Source organism: Fonsecaea nubica (assembly GCF_001646965.1).
Source record: "Fonsecaea nubica strain CBS 269.64 chromosome Unknown Scaff19, whole genome shotgun sequence".
NCBI classification, from domain to species: domain Eukaryota; kingdom Fungi; phylum Ascomycota; class Eurotiomycetes; order Chaetothyriales; family Herpotrichiellaceae; genus Fonsecaea; species Fonsecaea nubica.
Genome location: NW_019173692.1, coordinates 390,848 through 409,543, shown reverse-complemented (window position 1 = coordinate 409,543; position 18,696 = coordinate 390,848). Strand labels below are relative to the sequence as shown.

The 18,696-nt window shown below is 51.6% G+C and overlaps 6 protein-coding genes across 6 annotated transcripts; 2 read left to right on the top strand and 4 right to left on the bottom strand.

Moving 5' to 3' along the window:
• Positions 1 to 848: 848 nt before the first annotated feature.
• Positions 849 to 3,510, bottom strand: AYO20_03954 (hypothetical protein; the record flags this gene model as incomplete). The annotated part of the gene is made up of 2 exons (XM_022642253.1): positions 849 to 3,157; positions 3,216 to 3,510. 2 exons carry the CDS (start codon positions 3,508 to 3,510, stop codon positions 849 to 851), a joined length of 2,604 nt encoding a protein of 867 aa, XP_022501910.1.
• A 622-nt stretch (positions 3,511 to 4,132) lies between these two features.
• On the bottom strand, positions 4,133 to 6,193 carry AYO20_03953 (hypothetical protein; the record flags this gene model as incomplete). The annotated part of the gene is made up of 4 exons (XM_022642252.1): positions 4,133 to 5,366; positions 5,417 to 5,641; positions 5,694 to 5,823; positions 5,875 to 6,193. 4 exons carry the CDS (start codon positions 6,191 to 6,193, stop codon positions 4,133 to 4,135), a joined length of 1,908 nt encoding a protein of 635 aa, XP_022501909.1.
• A 1,304-nt stretch (positions 6,194 to 7,497) lies between these two features.
• On the bottom strand, positions 7,498 to 8,434 carry AYO20_03952 (hypothetical protein; the record flags this gene model as incomplete). The annotated part of the gene is made up of 5 exons (XM_022642251.1): positions 7,498 to 7,709; positions 7,768 to 7,950; positions 8,009 to 8,143; positions 8,203 to 8,245; positions 8,294 to 8,434. The coding sequence occupies 5 exons, from the start codon at positions 8,432 to 8,434 to the stop codon at positions 7,498 to 7,500; spliced, it is 714 nt and encodes a 237-aa protein (XP_022501908.1).
• Positions 8,435 to 9,553: 1,119 nt separating this feature from the next.
• AYO20_03951 (hypothetical protein) lies at positions 9,554 to 12,452 on the top strand (the record flags this gene model as incomplete). The annotated part of the gene is made up of 5 exons (XM_022642250.1): positions 9,554 to 9,686; positions 9,747 to 10,059; positions 10,118 to 10,166; positions 10,220 to 12,295; positions 12,366 to 12,452. 5 exons carry the CDS (start codon positions 9,554 to 9,556, stop codon positions 12,450 to 12,452), a joined length of 2,658 nt encoding a protein of 885 aa, XP_022501907.1.
• A 797-nt stretch (positions 12,453 to 13,249) lies between these two features.
• AYO20_03950 (hypothetical protein) lies at positions 13,250 to 14,507 on the top strand (the record flags this gene model as incomplete). The annotated part of the gene is made up of 4 exons (XM_022642249.1): positions 13,250 to 13,330; positions 13,510 to 14,206; positions 14,260 to 14,383; positions 14,456 to 14,507. The coding sequence occupies 4 exons, from the start codon at positions 13,250 to 13,252 to the stop codon at positions 14,505 to 14,507; spliced, it is 954 nt and encodes a 317-aa protein (XP_022501906.1).
• Positions 14,508 to 16,317: 1,810 nt separating this feature from the next.
• Positions 16,318 to 18,546, bottom strand: AYO20_03949 (hypothetical protein; the record flags this gene model as incomplete). Its single annotated transcript, XM_022642248.1, has 4 exons — positions 16,318 to 16,473; positions 16,530 to 16,801; positions 16,867 to 17,935; positions 17,986 to 18,546. 4 exons carry the CDS (start codon positions 18,544 to 18,546, stop codon positions 16,318 to 16,320), a joined length of 2,058 nt encoding a protein of 685 aa, XP_022501905.1.
• Between the last annotated feature and the right edge of the window lie 150 nt (positions 18,547 to 18,696).

Sequence of the window (18,696 nt, the reverse complement as noted above, 5' to 3'; positions counted from 1 at the left end):
TCTGCCGTTTCTTGTGTCCTTCTTGATCCCACGCCCCTGTCGTGCCCTCTGGTCCCGTGCTCACGCCGCCGCCCCCCCCCCCACCCTACATGTCTTTTCCTTGTGTTGTTTCTTTTGGTTCGAGGCTGCACTACTCGTGTCTTATGCCTCGGTCGACGAAGCCCTATGCTGCTGCCTCTGTCTTTTCGTCCCTCCCTTTCTAACCTCCCCGCCTCGCCCGGTCCTTTTTTTTTTTTTTTTTTTTTTTTTTTGGACTGATATCTCCGCCGATTACCTCTGTGATTGACGGATGGCTTTATGGAATTTCCGGGCTTCCGAGACAAGGATAGAGAGAGAAAGCAAGAGGGAGAGCGAGAGAGACAGAGAGAGGAAGATTACATGTACAAACATCACAAGAGAAAAGGGGGCCCGGGGGGGGGGGGGCCCTGGGTTTGAGGAGGGCTGGCCCGGGTAGGCAGGTTCTGGATCGATGATAATATATATGTATGCCTGTTTGTACCCATGATGGGTATATCTGTAGGATCACATATAGTATAATCCGTCCGGAATTGCTTCGGTTACTTTGCTCTGCTTTGCTCTATGCCCCAGGTCGGGACTGGGGGCCACGATCCACGATCCACGGCTCGCAAAGCAGCAACTAGATTAGCAAGGACAGACGGTATACCCGGTTCAGCGGACTGACTTGGGGGAAAGGTGAGCATTTGAAAGAATGTGAACGTATCTGTGCAGCTGTGCATCTTGTCGTATTGTATATACAAATATAGTATGTATGTTCATGCGTGTCAATCATCGGGTCTGGGGGACTGTCCGCCCATAGCATGTTTGCTCTAGACTGCCCTAACTGGGTATCAGCCTCGATACATTAGGTTCGCAACCTTCAGAGCTTCCACTGCCCTGCGCTGCAGTATTTCCTTCTTCCCCTCCACATCCGTCGTTGAGGATATGCGCCAATCGGCCATCCTTTGCTCTCTGGGCATCCAAAATGGCTTGTACGGCGGCTCGGACTTGAGGAACATGATTTTCCTCAGCAGCTCTGAGTCTCCTTTCTCCTCGTGACTAAGAATATCGCCGTCAGGGGATGCCAAACCTCTCGACTGTAACGCTGCGAGCTCCTCGTCTTCACCCTCTTGGTATTTTGTAGCTGTAACATCCAACTCGACAAGAAGTCTCTTTTCCTCTTCTTCGTCAATTTTGGTCAAAACGGCAATCTGATCTTGACGTGTTTGGCGAAATGTCTCATTCCAGAGCAATAGGTTTGCAACATTCTCCCCCTCTACCTGTTTGACTTGTAACAGGATCCACTTCAACAGTGTTGCCGGCGTGCCTTGATCACCATATCGTGTGACGCCGACGTGCCACAACGCTCGACTGATGGCTGGCGAGACAGGTGCTCCATAGCGGCGCAGGAACAGATAGCACCAGTAGACTCTGCGGAGTGCAGCCCGGGGGGTGGCGACATTCGAAGTTGCAAATGAGAGGGCAAGATGACCTATCAGATCAATTACTTCATCTCTGCTGGGTAAGCTCCAATCGCTCGACGCATCTTCTGGTTTTGAGGACGAGACTGTTTTACTTCCCACTGGAGTGCTGAGATTCGCGAACGTACCAGTTTGAAGGGATGGCCTTGCAACAAGAAGGTGAGGTGTCCTTAACGCTAACTTGAACAGCGGATTGGTCTCTAGGAGGTGGCAGACAAAGCCAAACGATGCTGTGCTTTTGTGTATCATCCTCCGTGATAAGATCTTGAAGGCCGAAAGATCTTTGTTTGAACTCTCGATCAGCTCTGCCAATGCCTCGTGGCCTGCAAAGTGAGCATTCTGGATGCGTTTGTCGATCAAGCTTGGAGATAAGCCCGGTTTCAATATCGACTGGCCAGTGCATTTACTGTCCAACGCAGGTAGCAGTTCCTCTGCTCTACCCGATAGTCTCGTAAGATTTCGAAGGAGGATGTGGTTGTTCGGCAGAGCCATACAAGCAGGCTCAAGAACAGCGCGATCCAGGAAGTCTTCAGTAAACTCTGGTATCGACCGCAGCAAGTTTTCAAAGAGGTCGAGAAACCGCATCCCATCCTCCATTTTCACGGATTGTTGACGATCTGAAGAGAGATGCATTGCAGTCCAGGCAAATGCCAACAGACGTTGATCTTGTAGTAGGGAGCTTCTCGTAGATTGCACAGAAGCCCACGCTTCCTCTGTCAGAGAGACATTATAACCTGGTGATCCAAGAATGGCCAGTGTACCACACCAGTGATGCCACAGGTACTTGTACAGCATCGTGCGGGATTCCATCGACATGTTCAGCAACTTCTCCGTTATATCAACCAGGGCGAGCTGTAAAACCTCCGAGTCGGCCGCTGCCAGCCTTTCGGCGAGTATTCGTCCTACTTTCTCTTGAAGATTGTGTTGACAGGCATAATGGAGCTGTTTCAGCGTAATCCGACGAATGACGGGAATGTCAGATTTCGGTGCCCATGGGAGGAGACGCCACAATAACTTCCGGCACCAGCCACGGTAGTATCTCAGTGTCGCAAACTTCGAGAAGAGTCCGGTCAGAAAGGGCGGCCCAAGGTCGGTAATGCGCAAAATTGTAGAGCGATCGAGCGAATCCAGAATTCCGTAGATCAGGTACATTTGGGCATTGGCCTTCACTTTTTTCTTCTTGCCGTGGGTGTCGGTTAGCCGTACCTCCGTCAGACTGACCAACTCGCTAATGACCTCCTTCAGATCATTCACGTTGAGTAGGCCTAGTTCAGTAGCAGAACAAAGAGCATCATGCAGGACTCCCCAGGAGGTCGCGTCCCAAGTACGATCGAGAAGGCCGCGCATTAATTCAAGAATATATGACGTTCCCGGTGGATGAAATATCGGGTCGCATATGTACGATGCGATCTCGTGTATCTGGAATTCCGCCTCGAGGATATGTTTCGGTATCGCAGCTCGGACATGACCATTTTCACGCAGATTGACTCCTCCATCTTGAACCCAGTCCTTAATTTCGACTAGAGTTTTGCAGTGGGACAGTTGATTCGTCTCGATTTCAGATCTTTTCCTCGACTCTGGTATTGTCTCTTCTGGTTGGCGTGCGACAATCGCGGGCTTTGTGAGGGCGGGCGAGCTTTCAAAGGGAAAGAGCCACGATGGTAGGACTCGCGGAGAAGCTACAGGTCACACAGTGAGATTGGTTTCTTCGAGCGATTTGCCTCATGAGGTGCATACCTGAGTCTGCGGCCTCTCCATGCTGGGGAGACTGCCACCAAGCTAGCTTGTTCGCAGAGCTTCCGAGGACAATTGAAGGATCAGCTGCGATACCCCCGGGGCTGGCATATGCCAGACTTGTATTTTTGCGTCTCGCAGCGCGCCGCTGTGCCTCCAGGGGACCTGGCACGCTGCTGCCATACCGCTTGTGGTGACCAAACCGATCGAAGGTGTCTGTCAAGAGTGCGTCGGATATCCACACAAACCTCGGGGTTTGGTTCGAGATGCAGCTCGCTGCAGAAAGACTTTTAGTCATAACATTAGGGCGACGGCAAAGAACACCGCAGCACGCGACTGAGGTTGAGCGGCGGTGATAGTTTGTGGAAGATCATGTCAATTGGAGCACAAGTCGACGAGGCTTTGCCGAACCGAAGGGGAAAAGAGTTGCTCATATCGTGCGAATGCTGCACCGTAGGTACTACGAATGACCTGCTCCCCCGTACTTGCACATTCAGATATTGCAGTCACTTCATTGGACCTCTGCACTTGACTACAACAAATCATCAACACCAATAGGACTCTTCACGATGCAGGCATCTTGGAAAGGTTAATAACACTTTGAAATTCCCTATGACCGACCGACCATACCTAATCACCTACCCATTCCCACCCATGTAAAACACCATTTCCCACTATTCCTCCAGCCACCAGATGATCCGTCTCCTCTATAAGCCCCCCATTTTACTCCTGCCAAATATGTACTCTTCCAAGTCCTCCTCCCGGGTATCTCTGTATTTTGTCGTAGCGCCATACTCCTGGCAATATTTGCTGGTGATTATTCGTCCCTACATGTCAGTAAACTCGTTCCCTGTCATTAATTAGTGCGCCAATGTCTATGCAATACTTCCCCGCTGCCAATATTCCCCCTAGCTCTGTGTCTAGAATACTTCGCGTCCTCGAATCCGGAAAGGCGTCGTAACTGACGTAGATGTGGTGGTAGACGTCATAGTGGTGCTCTCGGTGGCTGATTGTGTGGTTGTCACAAATGCTGTCGAAATGTTGGCTGGAAAACCATCAGCCAGGGCTAGGCTTGTCGAGATAGCGATATTCATGCTATCGCCTGTATCGGCAGGAGCGGGAGTCGCTATTGTCGTGAGAGTGGTGCCTGGAAGGGCTGCGACTTGCGAAAAGGCCGAGGATGCACTGGTAGGAGTGGGCGTGTCCGTGGTCGTAGGAGTTACGCTTGAGAATGGCGGGCCAGTATTCCTTGGAGTCACAGCGGCGTACAAGGTAATGGTTCTCATACCATTTCTGAATGGCCTTGGACCTCCATCAGGACAAGGATCGACGTATATCGATCTTCCGGCAGACACCATTGACTGCAAGCTTGGGTCTGCCGACATAAATGTGGATGTGACATCCGGGGCGCTGCTTAGAGCGACTAAATTCGTCGGTACACCATTGGGTCCCGTCACGGTGATGGTAACCCATTCGGTGACTGTGGTAGTTGCTAGCCCGTCATTCGATACCATGGTCGAAGTGAACTGGCCGAAGGATGTCACAGTAGGTGATATCGGAGCTAGATCAGAGGTTGACAGGCCAGTTGAGGGGGAGGAGGTCGTGGTTGTCGTCGTCGTCGTCGTCGTCGTGGACGAAGAGACACTTGTAGCCACTGCATCGATTGTATTTGGAGTCGATATGCTGGATGTTTCGGTCGTGGTTGACATGGTAGATTCTGTGGTTGTCGTCGTAGCATCCAAAGAAGAGGTAGTCGTGGAAGACGTGGAGCTTGAATCTGGTATTTGGTTTGCTGGGTCCGGTGAGTGCGAGTTAAGAGGACAGAGGATTTGTTCAGCCAGGCCAGGGCCAGATGTGATAGGATTACAACCAGGCAAAGCTGAAATCATTCCGTGCACCGGCTCGTCAAACACTGATGGCTGTTCGAGGCAGTCACGCGGGAAGTTGGTATCGTCGCTAGGAGCGATGTGAGAACACGCGCTCACCACCCCGCCGTTGTCTGTGTAGAGACAGTCTTGGACTGCACCGTCTAGTACGTCCATGTTCCAGCCGTTCAAGAAATCGCCGTGGAAGCCGTAACCAGTATCATCACCATTGGAGAAGACGAATTTGCCACCGCCCGATTGGTCAACCGCGTTTGTCCAGTAAAGAACCCTATATTTGAAGTAAGCTTCAGACCATCGCGGTACTGGGAGAGTGCTGACTCGAAAAATAGGCCAGGAATAGGAACCGGATGGGAAGGAGGGCAGACACCGTAGTCGATGCCTGACAAGTACGCGACGTGGGCGCTGTTTTCGAGATAAAGATTCACTCCATCCCAGCAGGACTGAAAGTTGATCTGAGCTCGCATGCCATTGACACAGTCGGATCGAAACATATAGTGTTCTTCTGGAATATCGTTAGCTTCGTTAATACAGCGGAAACTTACCCTGTCCAGAGGTTAGCAGCTGATGCTTTACGGTTATGCAGGGGAATACGAACCTATCGGCCACAGGCCTGGTATCCATGTATGTCAAGGTCGTATTGTCGTAGGATCGCTGTCGAGTGTCGCCCGTGATCATCTTGAATCCAGGAGGAAATGGGACCGTGTTGGAAGAGTCGCCCCCGCGACCTCATTGAACAATCAGTAATCAAACGAGTTGGAGGTGGATGCTCTGCGTACCGACGTAATATACTGTCATTCCGTAGTTGGGCACTTCCTCGAACGAGCCGTTTGCGTGAGCAAAGTATAGTTGTGGGGTCCAATAGGCCGATTTGTCCTCCTGGACTTCGCATGTCGAACAGGTCGAGGTTTGGAGAGAATCGAAGGTGGAGAATTGGTTGACATCTGGGCAATCAGCATAATGGTCGACCTTGGAGCTCACTGTACTGACTGCTACCGCCCGCAAACTTGTGCACATGTCCAGACACATCGCCCGGGTTAAGGATGGGATCCACCCGAGAAGTCTGAGAAACGCTGCAGGCCATGCGCCAGTAGGCATGTGAGAGGCTGGGTAGCAACGCGAGGGGCCATAGGGACTGTGAAAAGTTCAAGAACTTCATATTAGAAGAGTAAAGCTGAGCGGAAATTTAGACGTTGATTCAAATGGACAGAAGGGGAAGAAGTTATGTCCACGCAGCAGAGGTGAGCAGCGTCCATATACAATGAACAGAAGAGCCTCTCTGATATCTCCGTAAACAAGCAATAATGACGACGATGTTCAGCAGCACGCTTCGCTCCATATGCACCTCGACCGGCAACAGACTTACCTGGTGGGGAAAACAATGCCAGGATATTCACGAGGCCTTTTGCCTTCGAACTCTAATTCCAAAACAACCTAACCAACAAAAGTAAATGTGGCAGCGGTTGTACGTGAGTAGAGCCTGGATTCCCCGTTGCTGCCGAGGACTGGCTTCCTAGTCGGTGGCAGAGTTGAGCAGTAAGCAGTTATAATCCCCGGCATCTCCAGAGTCGGAGTTCTGGACTCGTAATGACGTTGACAGCAATAGAAGCAAAGAAGACATGATGAACATGCCGAACGCTAGGGATCGACGTGCCAGGTTGGCTTGTTCATGCCCATATCTAACAGATATTTATGTCGCAAGATTGACAGACCTCGATTTGGCCTTTGTGAGCGCACGAGACACCCCGGGTTGGAGCTGCAACTGATGTAAGTCCTTGACAAAGACTGGAGGTGTACGTGGACACGGAATCTTGGTTGAACGAAGCAAGAAATCAAGGAGGAGCAACTAGCGCTGCTGGTGGATTTGGACCCCTTCACCTCGTGCTCGCGTGGGGCTTGCGATGTGGAGTTTGGGTGTCGACACTGGATTACCTCGACGGGAAGAAAGGCCTTCAGATTGCTTGGTCGCTGGGGTGACAATCGAGAAGAAGTCGTCGCCTCTAGAGAGGAGCAAGTGTTTGTTGACAACCTGGCGGCGGCTGAAGAAAAGACTTGAAGTGGCGTTGAACTAAAGTCGGAGGGAGTCCGATGAACCATTCGTGAACCCAAACCTTGGTACAAGATTCGCTCCATGATTGGCTCCAATCAACTCAACCAATTTCCCCAGATCTCGGCTGATTGGGCGACCAGGAGAATCGTCTTGCCGTCTCAAATCAACGCGCGAATTTGGCGAACTGTGCGCAATTGCGATCGCCTTGTGGGAAGCGGAGGGTCCAATCTCTTCGGCTATCACGTCCCCTCTCGCTAGTGAACAAGCAGAAGATCGAGAATGTAGTGAAGACGTCAAGGTGGGGATGGCATGGACCCCCAGAAGTAGGTACGGAGTATATATCCATTATTGTCTATCCAAAACGGCGCAGGCTGACGTGGAAGGCGTCTCCCTTCTTTCTGGGTAGAGCAACTCCTGTAATCGGGTCCATCGCGTCGACAACTGCAGGGTCACCAGGATTACTCCTCACACTCTTAACTTCTTCGTTTACCGGCCAGCCAAAGATGCCAGTGAAGCTAAGCACCTTGGCTCCAGGGGCGTTGTCATCTGGAAGCGTTTCGACAACTGATGTCCAAGTTAGTCGACCAGGGGAGTCCGTTCCACTCTTGACAATAATACTCACCCCAGCCGCTTGCGTATCCACTGCAGGCAGTTTTGGTTGTGTAGAATTTTGCAAGGTGGACGAACGAGTCCTCCAATGCCGATTTCTGCTCTTGACTCGCATCCTCTGGTACTCTGAAGGATTCCACCGCAGTGACAGACGCTTGATAGACATTCGAGGCATCGGAGGTGAAGTTTACGTGCGCTGGCCACTTTCAGTCCTCTTCCCGGCAAGAATAAAGTGGGATCTTGGACGAACTCACTGACAACTGGTGGTCCATTGTCGAAGGTGATCACATTGACCAGGTTTTCAGTCATAGCCGCAAAGTTTTGGCTGTTGACCAGGTCTTGGTGGTGTTTGATGTCCTCCCAGTCTTTCACAGGATTAGCGGCTCCATCTAGACTGCGGAGTAGCTGGACAGGGGTGGATGGAAGGTTGATTTCCACCACAGCTTACCAACCACCACGACGAGGGCACTTGGATCTCCGTCTTGAATACCCTTGACATAAAATTAGGACGTTGGTCATGCTCCAAGTGTCATTCTTACCCAAAAGCCACGAAGAAATCCCGGCTGTTGCTTCACTATGTCCAAAGTCTTCTGAAGGAATTGGGCAGCCGAGGAGCCAGCTTTCCTGGGGTCTTGTCCAGGGATCAGAGAGAACTGCGCAATTTCCGTTGCAATCGGCATGGTGGTATTATTTGCCCAAAGACTGTGTCGATGCAGACTCGATAACCAGCTTTGTCTTTCCGTTTTCCTGCCATATGCTGAAGCTGATCAAAGCAGTCCATTGTGTCGAATATATGTGTGGCATCAAGGCTGCAGCGGACCGCCCTCCGCTGGCCTTGCTTACCTTTTGACAAATCCTTGGGGCCAAGCGATTGAATGCGTACTCGTACTCGTTAGAGGACTTTGGGGACATCGAACATTCGAGGACGTCAACCCAGCAACGTTAGTCCCAACGTGTGCAGTCTTCCAACCCATGGACCTAATCCTCCATCATTTCTCGGTGTTGCACGCTTCTGCAATCAGCTCAAGTCCAAATGTGTTCATCGATGCATCTTTCAATCCTACTAGGCTTGTTGTTTCTCGGCAAAGCTTTAACCAGCATGGCGACTCGTGTCTTTGTCGTTTCCGGCTCTTTTCGCAGCGGCTGAGTCAGCCCTCGCTCTACCCACAGCATGACCGTCGAAGAGCTAGCAACCAGCTAGTAGTGGCGAGTCAGCATTGCCGCCTATACGACGCTTGATGTCGGGGGGAAGCGGGGACTAGTATGACGGGTGATAGGAGGACAGGAGAGCGACACCTCTAGGATAATGTGACAGAAAGCCCAAGAGATAGATTCCGTCCGGGTGGCCTGTTTGCCTTTGAATCATGATGCTAATAAGGGCCAATCGTGGTGCCGATAGAGGCAATGGAGCCAATAGAGACCGACACCAAAACGACCAAGTCTGCTGAGCAAAGACAAAGTTGCACGTGCCTCCACTTCCACTCAGCCAATCCTTTGCGCCGCCCAACAACATCAAGCCATTGCGTCGAACTCATCAAATCCTTTCCCGACATCTTACCTCTACCCGTGAAAGTCGCCTCAATATCCTTTTCTAACACCTGGCTCTCCTAAAGTGCTTTCTCCCGCCGACGGCGAGGGTTGATCGAGTCCCAGTCATCTGGACAACGAGCGCAACGTCGATCTCGCGCTGCCTAGAGTTATTCTCCATCTTACCCCGCGGATCCCCTTGGCAGATCTCGCGGTGCTTCGCAATATAGCGTGCCGTTTTCGATCCTGCTGCATCTCTCACCCTGGACGATATGGATACCTCACCTCCGTCCGACGGTCGCGGCGCAGCCGACGAGAAGCAAAAGCCTGCCGGTCAAAATAGGGTGCGCCGACGAAACCGAATGATCACGTCGTGCCTTGAATGTCGCCGGAGAAAGCTCAAGTGTGATAAGCTGCATCCTTGTACTAATTGCAGCAAGTTCTCGCGCGACTGTCTCTTTCTAGCGCCGGCTCTTGATTCGGTCTCGCAGCAACGTCTCAACGAGATCAAGGAGAAGATGGGATCTCTGGAACGAGTGCTCGAGCAGGACGTCGCGCGCAAGGAAGGGAGGGTCGCCACGAGCTCGTCTCAAAATTCGCAACGGAGAACCTCAGCCGACCTTCCTGGAGGCGAGGACAGCAGCTCTGACAATGAAGCTGCCGTTCCGGACGACGAAAAAGGCCTTGAGCCAACCCCGCTAGCAGTCATCGATGCCGCTTACGAGGACGATGCTAATGATGATGTCCTGGATCTGGGGATCAGAATTGGGAAAATGCGGTAAAGTCTCACCTGCAGCATGATCGTTGAGAGATTAGACGGGCTGACCAACATCAAGGTTAACGGAGCGACTGGGTGGCTTTTTCCGACCCAGACTACATGAAGAGGTAGGTGCAACGATGGCGCGCGTACAAATCTCAGCGATTGACATAGCCTTCAGATGGACATCACCCTCTCAGAACCTACCAGTGATCGTCGCACACCCAATGAGAAGCTCTCTGCCATGCCTCAACTCCCGGACCACGACAGTGACTTCCTGGCTCCCGGGCCTTCGTACATTGCCCCAGGCTCTGGTTTCCTGTTTGGGGATGTTGGCAGCAAGAGGTCCTTGATCAACTTCTTACCGGCAAAAGCTGCGGCCGACATTCTGGTGCGCAACTATTTTGACAACGTGCACTTTATTGCTCGTGTCGTTCACTGGCCAAGCTTCCAGCTGCACTACGACAACTTCTGGACGGCGGTCCTCGCCGGTCTCGAACCCCCTGCGTGGCAACAGTCTATCGTCCTCTCGGTCCTCTTCTCGGCTGTGGCGAGCATGCCTGAGTCAGAGGTCACAGCTATTTTTGCCCGCCCCAAGAGCACGATCCTCGGTAATTTTCAGACCGGCACTGAGGTGGCCCTGAGCAAAGCACAGGTTCTAAGAGCGACTAAAATAGAAACCTTGCAGGCGCTCGTGGTCTACCTTATTCCCATGTGTCGAGACCAGCTCTCCCGTGCTCATTCGGTGATTGTCGGTATGGCGGTTCGTCTCGCGGAATGTATGGGTCTGCATCGCGATCCGGAGGCAATTTATGGCCTGTCGCCAGTCGAGTGTCATGTCCGCCGCATCATATGGTTTCAACTTTGCTTCCTGGATTTCCGCACATGCGAGTCTCAAGGGCCGCGACCGGGCATTAAGCGAGAAGACTATGATACGAAGTTTCCACTCAACATTAATGATGCAGATCTCCTCGTTGCGAGACCTCAGGAGGCCAAGGACAAGTGGACAGACATGACCATGTCACGGATACACTTTGAATGCACCGAAATGCAGCGAGTGGTATGGTACGATCGCATTCGCATCGAGAAGAAAAGGGCGTCATTGACTCACGTCCTGAGCAAAGTGGAATCTTTCCGCAAAGCTATGGAGGCCAAGTACAACCCCATTTTAAATACCGAAGTGCCCATTCAGAGATACGCCCAGTTGCTGATGAACCTTATGGTTCAGCGGATGTATGTCATGATATTGCATCGGTACCTGAACAACTCACGTAACAAAGTGCCCGAGAGGCTCGCAAATCTCACGATGCAGAGCGGACTGCTCGCCATGGAGAATGCTGTCGCGATGGAACGAATGCCAGAACTCAGGAAATGGAAGTGGTACAACGGGGCGTACCAGCAGTGGCACATCGCCTTCTTGCTGTTATCAGTGATTTATGAACAGCCCACACTTCGAGACGCCGAACGGATATGGAATGTGATCGACTTCGTCTTTGAACCGGATCTCTCTCTGTCCCGGACTCAACGAGCCAGGGCCATCATTGCAGCAGTTAGAGATCGAACAGCCGTATATCGAGACCTTCGCAGGATACGGGTTCCTGTCAGTATGAAGGATGGTCTGGATAAACACCGCAAGCGCTCCGAATCGTCGAAAGACCAAGGTCAAATTGATTCAATCGACTCGTCGTTACAACCATCGGCCACCACATCCACACCACCACCGAATGCGGGTAGAGGAGAAATGAGATTCTCGGGCGACCAGTCCTGGAGCTTTGATACGCCTGCAACGATGTATGTTGACGCAAAATACTTACCACCTGCAGATGCTAGCCATCTCTCGCAATTTGTATCCTCACAGATTTCGGCACCACCTTCTGCACGGCAACAATCGCCGCTGCTATCGCAATCCAGGGGACAACCACAACCGCAGCAAACACCGCCGCGGACAGACGCGACTCAGCCTTCGCCAGGTCAGCAGATTGACTTTAATAGCCCCAGCGATTCGGGGACAAATGATTCCTGGCCGCCACTCATCACGACCGATCAAGTCAGCTGGCGAACTGTCTTGGGACCTGGTCCACAGACTTCGCCGCCTCCTCAAGCGATCCAGTCACTTCCTGGAGTGGTACCAAGACAGGGCTCATCCGGGGGTGGCAGTCCCTTTGGGATCAATTCGGGCTTTCCCAGCGATCAGATCAACATCCCTCAATTTCAGAATGGCAATCGAAATGATTCTGTCATGCTCGACATCGATTGGGTAAGTGCGCCCGTCTGCAAACCATTAACTGATACATTTCAATGCAGGGCTGACGTGGAACATTTTGCAGGCCGAATGGGATCAACTTTTCCCGCAAGATAGCAATAATGGCGTTCTTGGACCGTCCCATCACTATGGAATGGGACTGCCATCATAGACAGAAGATCAAGGGATTGGGATGGATTTCATGTGAATGCGTCACGTAGATATACCGACCCGGGAAAAGGTCTGAATTGTTTCTATTTCTCAAAGAGGACATTGTCCAGGCTATTGGTTGGCTGAGTGAGATGTTCGGAGTGGATGAATAAGCCTGCGCTAGCTCCGGCCAAGCTTTTCGGTGCATGATGTCAGTGGCCTCCGCCCGGAATTGCCGGCTCTCACGAACCTGACTGGGAATAGTTTGTCCTGAGGCGCTGGGGGCAATCAGGGCATCCAGGGCCAACATGGCCGGATGATGATGTTATGGTCGCACTTCCGCACTTCACATGCACCGAACTCCCCCACGCGCATCGAATCAACTTGCTGAGATCTCGCTATCTCTTCGAGCTCCCCAATCTGCACAGCAAGGGGAGCTCTTACGGCTGCGGCGGCATACGCGGCTACAATGAGCCATATCGAGACAGCTTGCTTCCCTTATTTACTTTCGGGCTTTTCCTGACGTCCTCTGTGTGCAGCTCTTGTTCCTCCGTCTTCCATTTTCTCGCGACTTGTAAGAAGCAGTCAAGAGTCAATTCCTGAATCTCCTCTCACCGCCTATTTCTCTTGCTGTTGGGCTTTCTAGTTTGGTATCCAACTTTCACCTTGTCTTTATTATTGACGTTGCCGCACGTGCTCAGAGGTAGAACCAGGAACTCAACTAAAGCAATTTACCTGAAGAAGATCGCTTCTTAATATATAAGGATTTCCGTCCATACCCTCGAAATTCCATCCTAAGAGTCAAGTCAATTGACCACAATGGCGACACAAACGTCCCTCAAGCCACCCTCTGCCGAGGTGCTCAAGAAGTATCCATTTGGAAAGATCGAACCGAATTCAGTACGTACTCTCCGTCGAGTGACCTTTGTGATGGCCGAGTCAACGTCAACACGTTATTTGAGCTCAGTGGTGGTGTGCCTGCAGCCTCAGATTCAGACTCTGAGACATCCGGCCTGCCCAGATTTATTGCCTTGGTCCCTACCTTGAGATAGAGAAGAAACTAACCGCTCTCTTACCAGACCAAATACTTTGCCGCATGCATGTTCGGTGGTGTCGTGGCATGCGGACCTACACACACTCTTGTCACCCCTCTTGACTTGGTCAAGACCCGCCGTCAAGTCGATCCGAAGATCTACAAATCAAACCTTCAAGGATGGAGTTCTATTTATGCAAAAGAAGGAGTCCGTGGAGTGTTCTTTGGCTGGACTCCCACGTTCGTTGGCTACTCCTTCCAGGGTCTTGGGAAATACGGCTTTTACGAAATCTTTAAGCATCTGTACGGCGACAACATGTTCCCCAACAGCAACCGCACTCTGGTCTACCTGGGTGCCAGCGCCTCGGCAGAATTCATTGCCGACATGCTCTTGTGTCCATGGGAGGCCATCAAAGTCCGCATGCAAACGACACTGCCTCCCTATGCGAACAACCTGAGGGAGGGCTGGACCAAAATCGTCGACAAGGAGGGCATTGCCGGCTTGTACAAGGGCCTTTACCCCCTTTGGGGCCGCCAAATCCCGTACACGATGTGCAAGTTTGCGACCTTTGAAGAGACTGTCAAGCTCATCTATCGACAACTCGGCAAGCCCAAGGAGAGCTACAACAGCCTACAACAGACAGGTGTGAGTTTCCTGGCTGGTTATATTGCCGGTATTGCCTGTGCCATTGTCAGCCATCCTGCCGATGTCATGGTCAGCAAGCTGAACTCGGATCGTCAACGTGTGTCCTGCCAATCCCCCGTGTTATTGTGACTTTGTACTCACTCATTCTAGCTGGTGAATCTGCGGGGAAAGCCATGAGCCGTATCTACGGCAACATTGGGTTCATGGGCCTCTGGAACGGTCTACCAGTCAGAATCGTCATGATTGGAACGTTGACCGGGTTCCAATGGCTGATGTATGTTTTGTCCCAGTCCCTCAAATTGACTACATGTTGGTCGGAGAAGAGACAAGCTAACTGGTGTTACAGCTACGACTCCTTCAAAGTCTGGCTCGGTCTGCCCACCACTGGCGGTCACTAGAATATCAGACGTGCGACCTTTCGAGGGCAGCATCACCGATTCGACTCCGCTATGCAAAAATGACCTAATCCATTCGATTCCACGACCCCGAGCGCGACAGCTCTGCGCGGACTCTGCCAACGAATGATGCCCCGAACCATGCCTCGGCGAAGTGATATTTATGACCATGTCCAGACCTTTCTTGCCTCGAGAACCTTGACTGCTTACCTCCTTCGTGAAGTCTTTTCTTCAGAATAACCCGCCTTTATCACAGTGCAGAAACCGCTCGCAGAGTCGTTCCAGGGGAGATTTTTACGCCTGCGGACGGCAAAAATACAAGGTGCTTGCTCTGACGCGAGAGATTACGGCACCACCCCGAGGGGGGTGTAAGGTCAGAGTTCCTGGAGACGAGGACGACGAGGACGAGGGTCACGACCATTAAGAACAAGACGAAGGGGTGACATCAGATCTCCAGGAGACCTAAGCGCAATTTACGACCCCCTCATTATTCACCGCCCTTGCATCACAAAAGTGAGCTCGCCTCTTACCTATCGCCTCACCCACACTCTGGACTCTTCCAACCTCGCTCGTCTCCGACTCTATAATAGAGGTGGTTTAAAGGCACAATACACAGTCGCAAGACACGGGAGGCGTCCTGGCTTTTATTCCTCTTGGAGGGTCTGCGGGAAAGATGGGGAGAGACAGATACCCCATCCCGCTCGAGTCTCAAATAACATCAGATTTTACTGCGTATGACTAGCTGGTAGGTAGGTAGGTAGGTAGGTAGGTAGGCACTGTATCTAGTTAGAACAACTATGCACAAGCACCGAGACCTCAAGTCCCATTTAAAGAAGTCGTCGGGAAGATGAGTACATGGAAATAGTACATGCCAATCCCTATATCCAGCAAGGCAATGAATTCTCTCTCTCACTCTCACTGATCCATGACATTCTGATCCAAGTATAACACCTCTGAATACGTTCCGCCGTGGGATACTAGTTAGGTACATAGTACATACGTACCTTCACAGGTACCTCGCACAGAGGACTTGTATGCGCATACATATCTAGTACGTTCCCAGTGGTGTCGGCGTGAACGCGGCACGGGGATTTTCAATGCAACAAGACTGAATGTGTTCCATAATATGGATTTGCTCTTAGCCTGCTGAAGATTTTCCTAATTGACCAGTCGTCGACATGGAGCGAGAGAAGAACGAGATAGGGATGGGGCGTCATGGATTTACTCCATTCACCCGCTGCGCCCAATATGTATAACAGAAATAATGTATATCATTTCAACTTTGCCGTTTCAATGCAATACGGGCGCTAGAGACCCTGCCACTGGGGAATGCCCTTTCCTTCCTTTTTCAAGCATATCAGCTGACCAATGCACTTCTCGTTCAACATCAATATGAGTAATATCCATAATGATAGATTCATGCCATCCATACCTCAGGCTTCCCTGCACCGATCGCCATGCTCTAGAATGCGAATAGGCCTTTCAGGAGGATCTCCATACTGCCAGATCGATGCGCAAAAATGAGGGTTCCAAACACCACTTTCCACGGGACAATTATCACCACCAGATCTTTACCGAAGAACCCTCCACCTCCTTTTCTCATTTTTGGGATCCCAACTTTGACTCCGAGGTCGCTTGTAGGGTTTACTGTGGCTTGCCCACAGGTGTCTCTTTCATGTATGGGTAATCAGTTGAGCTTGCCTCTTCGTGGACGACATCATCTTTTGACATGTGGCATCATTCGTCGTGCTATTCGTTCGGAACGTCTCGGTGTGTTTGATGCGGCGTTGCGTCCCTGATTGGCGATAGACTCCTATATGTCGCTCATGGTCGCATCGCCGTCACCGATCTCCTTGTGGAATCGACTTGATTCTTCTCCCTCATCTACCAACGGTGCATGTTCGGGCATGCTCAGAGGACTCTCCGACCTTCGATCCGAGAGGTCGTCTGGTGGCGAAAAGGACCATACCTACAAAGAAGGTTAGTAATATGCCTGAATGACCAGCAACCCCTCGTGACGCCTACCTCCATGACAGTTCGGTTCGACCGGCTCGCCATGATGACGGCCTTTTCCTCCTCAAAAGCCACTCTCCACACAGCCTCGGCAGGTTGACTGAGCTCACGGACAAGTTGACCAGTCTCGACGCTCCAGACTTTTACGCGCCCGTCGCTACCACCGCTCAAAATCCGATTGTCGTCAAACTGCAAACTCGTAACACTATTATCATGTGCAGCAAGACGATGAATAGGCGAGTTGGTCTTTAATGACCATACGCGAACGGAACCGTCGGAGCCACCTATATAGTAGATTTAGCAATCTGTCTCAGTGTAACCTGACGTGTCTGGGGGGTGATGAGCTTACCTGTAACTAGAGTGTCGCCACGAAGCTGCAGTTGCCCAACTAGGGATGTGTGGCCCTGCAAAATGGCTGTGCACATTCCGGTCTTTGGATCCCATATTCTGACGCTGGTATCCAGCGAGCCAGTGGCACAGCGGTTGCCGTCAAAGGCAATGGCGTAAATTTGGCTGAAATGTCCAGTGAGCGTCCGAAGACAGCGGCCTTCCGATATGCTCCAGACTCGGGCTGTGGTATCGTAGGACCCGGAAATCACGAGATCGCCATGGATGGCCAAGCACCGAACACTGGCTTGGTGCCCAACCAGCACATTCTTGCAGACGCCAGACTGCAAATCCCAGATCCGCAGCGTTGTGTCTCGGGAGCCAGAAATGGCTGTGTTGGCATCAGACATTTTTAAACACCTCACTGTCGAAGTGTGGCCCCTTAAGACGTGAATGCTCCTGCCGGTCTTCATGTCCCATACCCTCACGTCACGGTCGCAGCCTCCAGATACTAGAATATCGTCCCAGGGAACCATTGCCCACACACCCATGACATGGCCTTTTAGTGTTTTTTGATGTTCACCCACTGTATTGAAGACATGAATTTTGGCATTATCCATAGCCACCACAATATACTTGTCCGTCAGATGCAGGCTAGTGACCACACCTTGATCTGGGGTGATGTGCTTGATAATGGGTTCACCGCCTTTCCTCCAAGCCGCTTCAATCATGTATTTGTGACGGAAATGAGAATAATGAGATTGTGACACTCGCTTCCTAGCACGAGGGCTGGTTGACAGAGCATCATGTTTAGGTAACGTCAGGTTGGGTGCGCTGCTTGAGGGGCCGACCATGGACCCATCGACGCTTCGTTTGGGAGAGCGACTATTGAATGTGTAGGGGCCTTGGCTCGCTTGAGAGGGTGATGGTGAATCCAGGTCGTCGCTTGGGCCTGAGGAGGACGTTCTTCGCCAGGCATGCTTGTCGCACATGATCTTCCAAAGCATATCGTCGTTCAAGAGTTTGTGCCATCGATGTGAGACTTGAGAGGCTCGCGCCAGGCTAAGAGGATCGTCGATATATGACAGTACCTGTTATTGTGTCAGTTGATACATTCTTCGCAAACAGAAGTAACACATACCCTTAAGCAGAGCTCATCTGGGAGATGTTCAAAAGGATCTTTCTTCAGTCTCGGCGACACAAAATTGTGAACAAAGGAAAGCAAGTGGCTGTCACACATGTTGAGTAATTCGGCCAAGTATCTCTCTCGTTCTGCAGCGTTCAGGTTGGAGAAATGACCCCTGGCATCCCGTAGAAACGAATCCTCATTTTCGCCCGCACAAGTCCAACTAGGAGCCCGCTGATAAGGTGTAGGTGAGGGCGCTGGTGTGGGAGGAGAGGCGGGAGCCGACGGCAATATGCTCAAGGGCATGCCTGACTTGTTCGAGGTGGACAGTCGCTTTGGACGCGGTTGCGACACACCGTGCCGTGGAGGCCTCGACGACCGAAGGGGGTCTATCTGAGGGTTGTTGCCGTGGGGTGCCGTGAATGGAAAGTCATGGTCTTGGTCCAAAGACTCTGGTCTTGAGTTACTGTAAACTCGATTTGCAAGTTGATTCGGGTCGATCGTAACAGATCTGGAGGGCCTCGGCGACAGAGGTCGGTCTATAGACATAGAGCGATGGTCATCATCCAGGTCCATCTCTTTCAAATCCACGCAGGCCGGTTCGTGGAGGGTGACGTTTGGCGACAGCACCTGCTCCGTCTGACCACACAAGTCAAGAATCTGCGGAAAGGGCACAACGAAGGAAGCAGCGAAAGGCTGGCTGTCGGATAGACAATGAGCGGACTC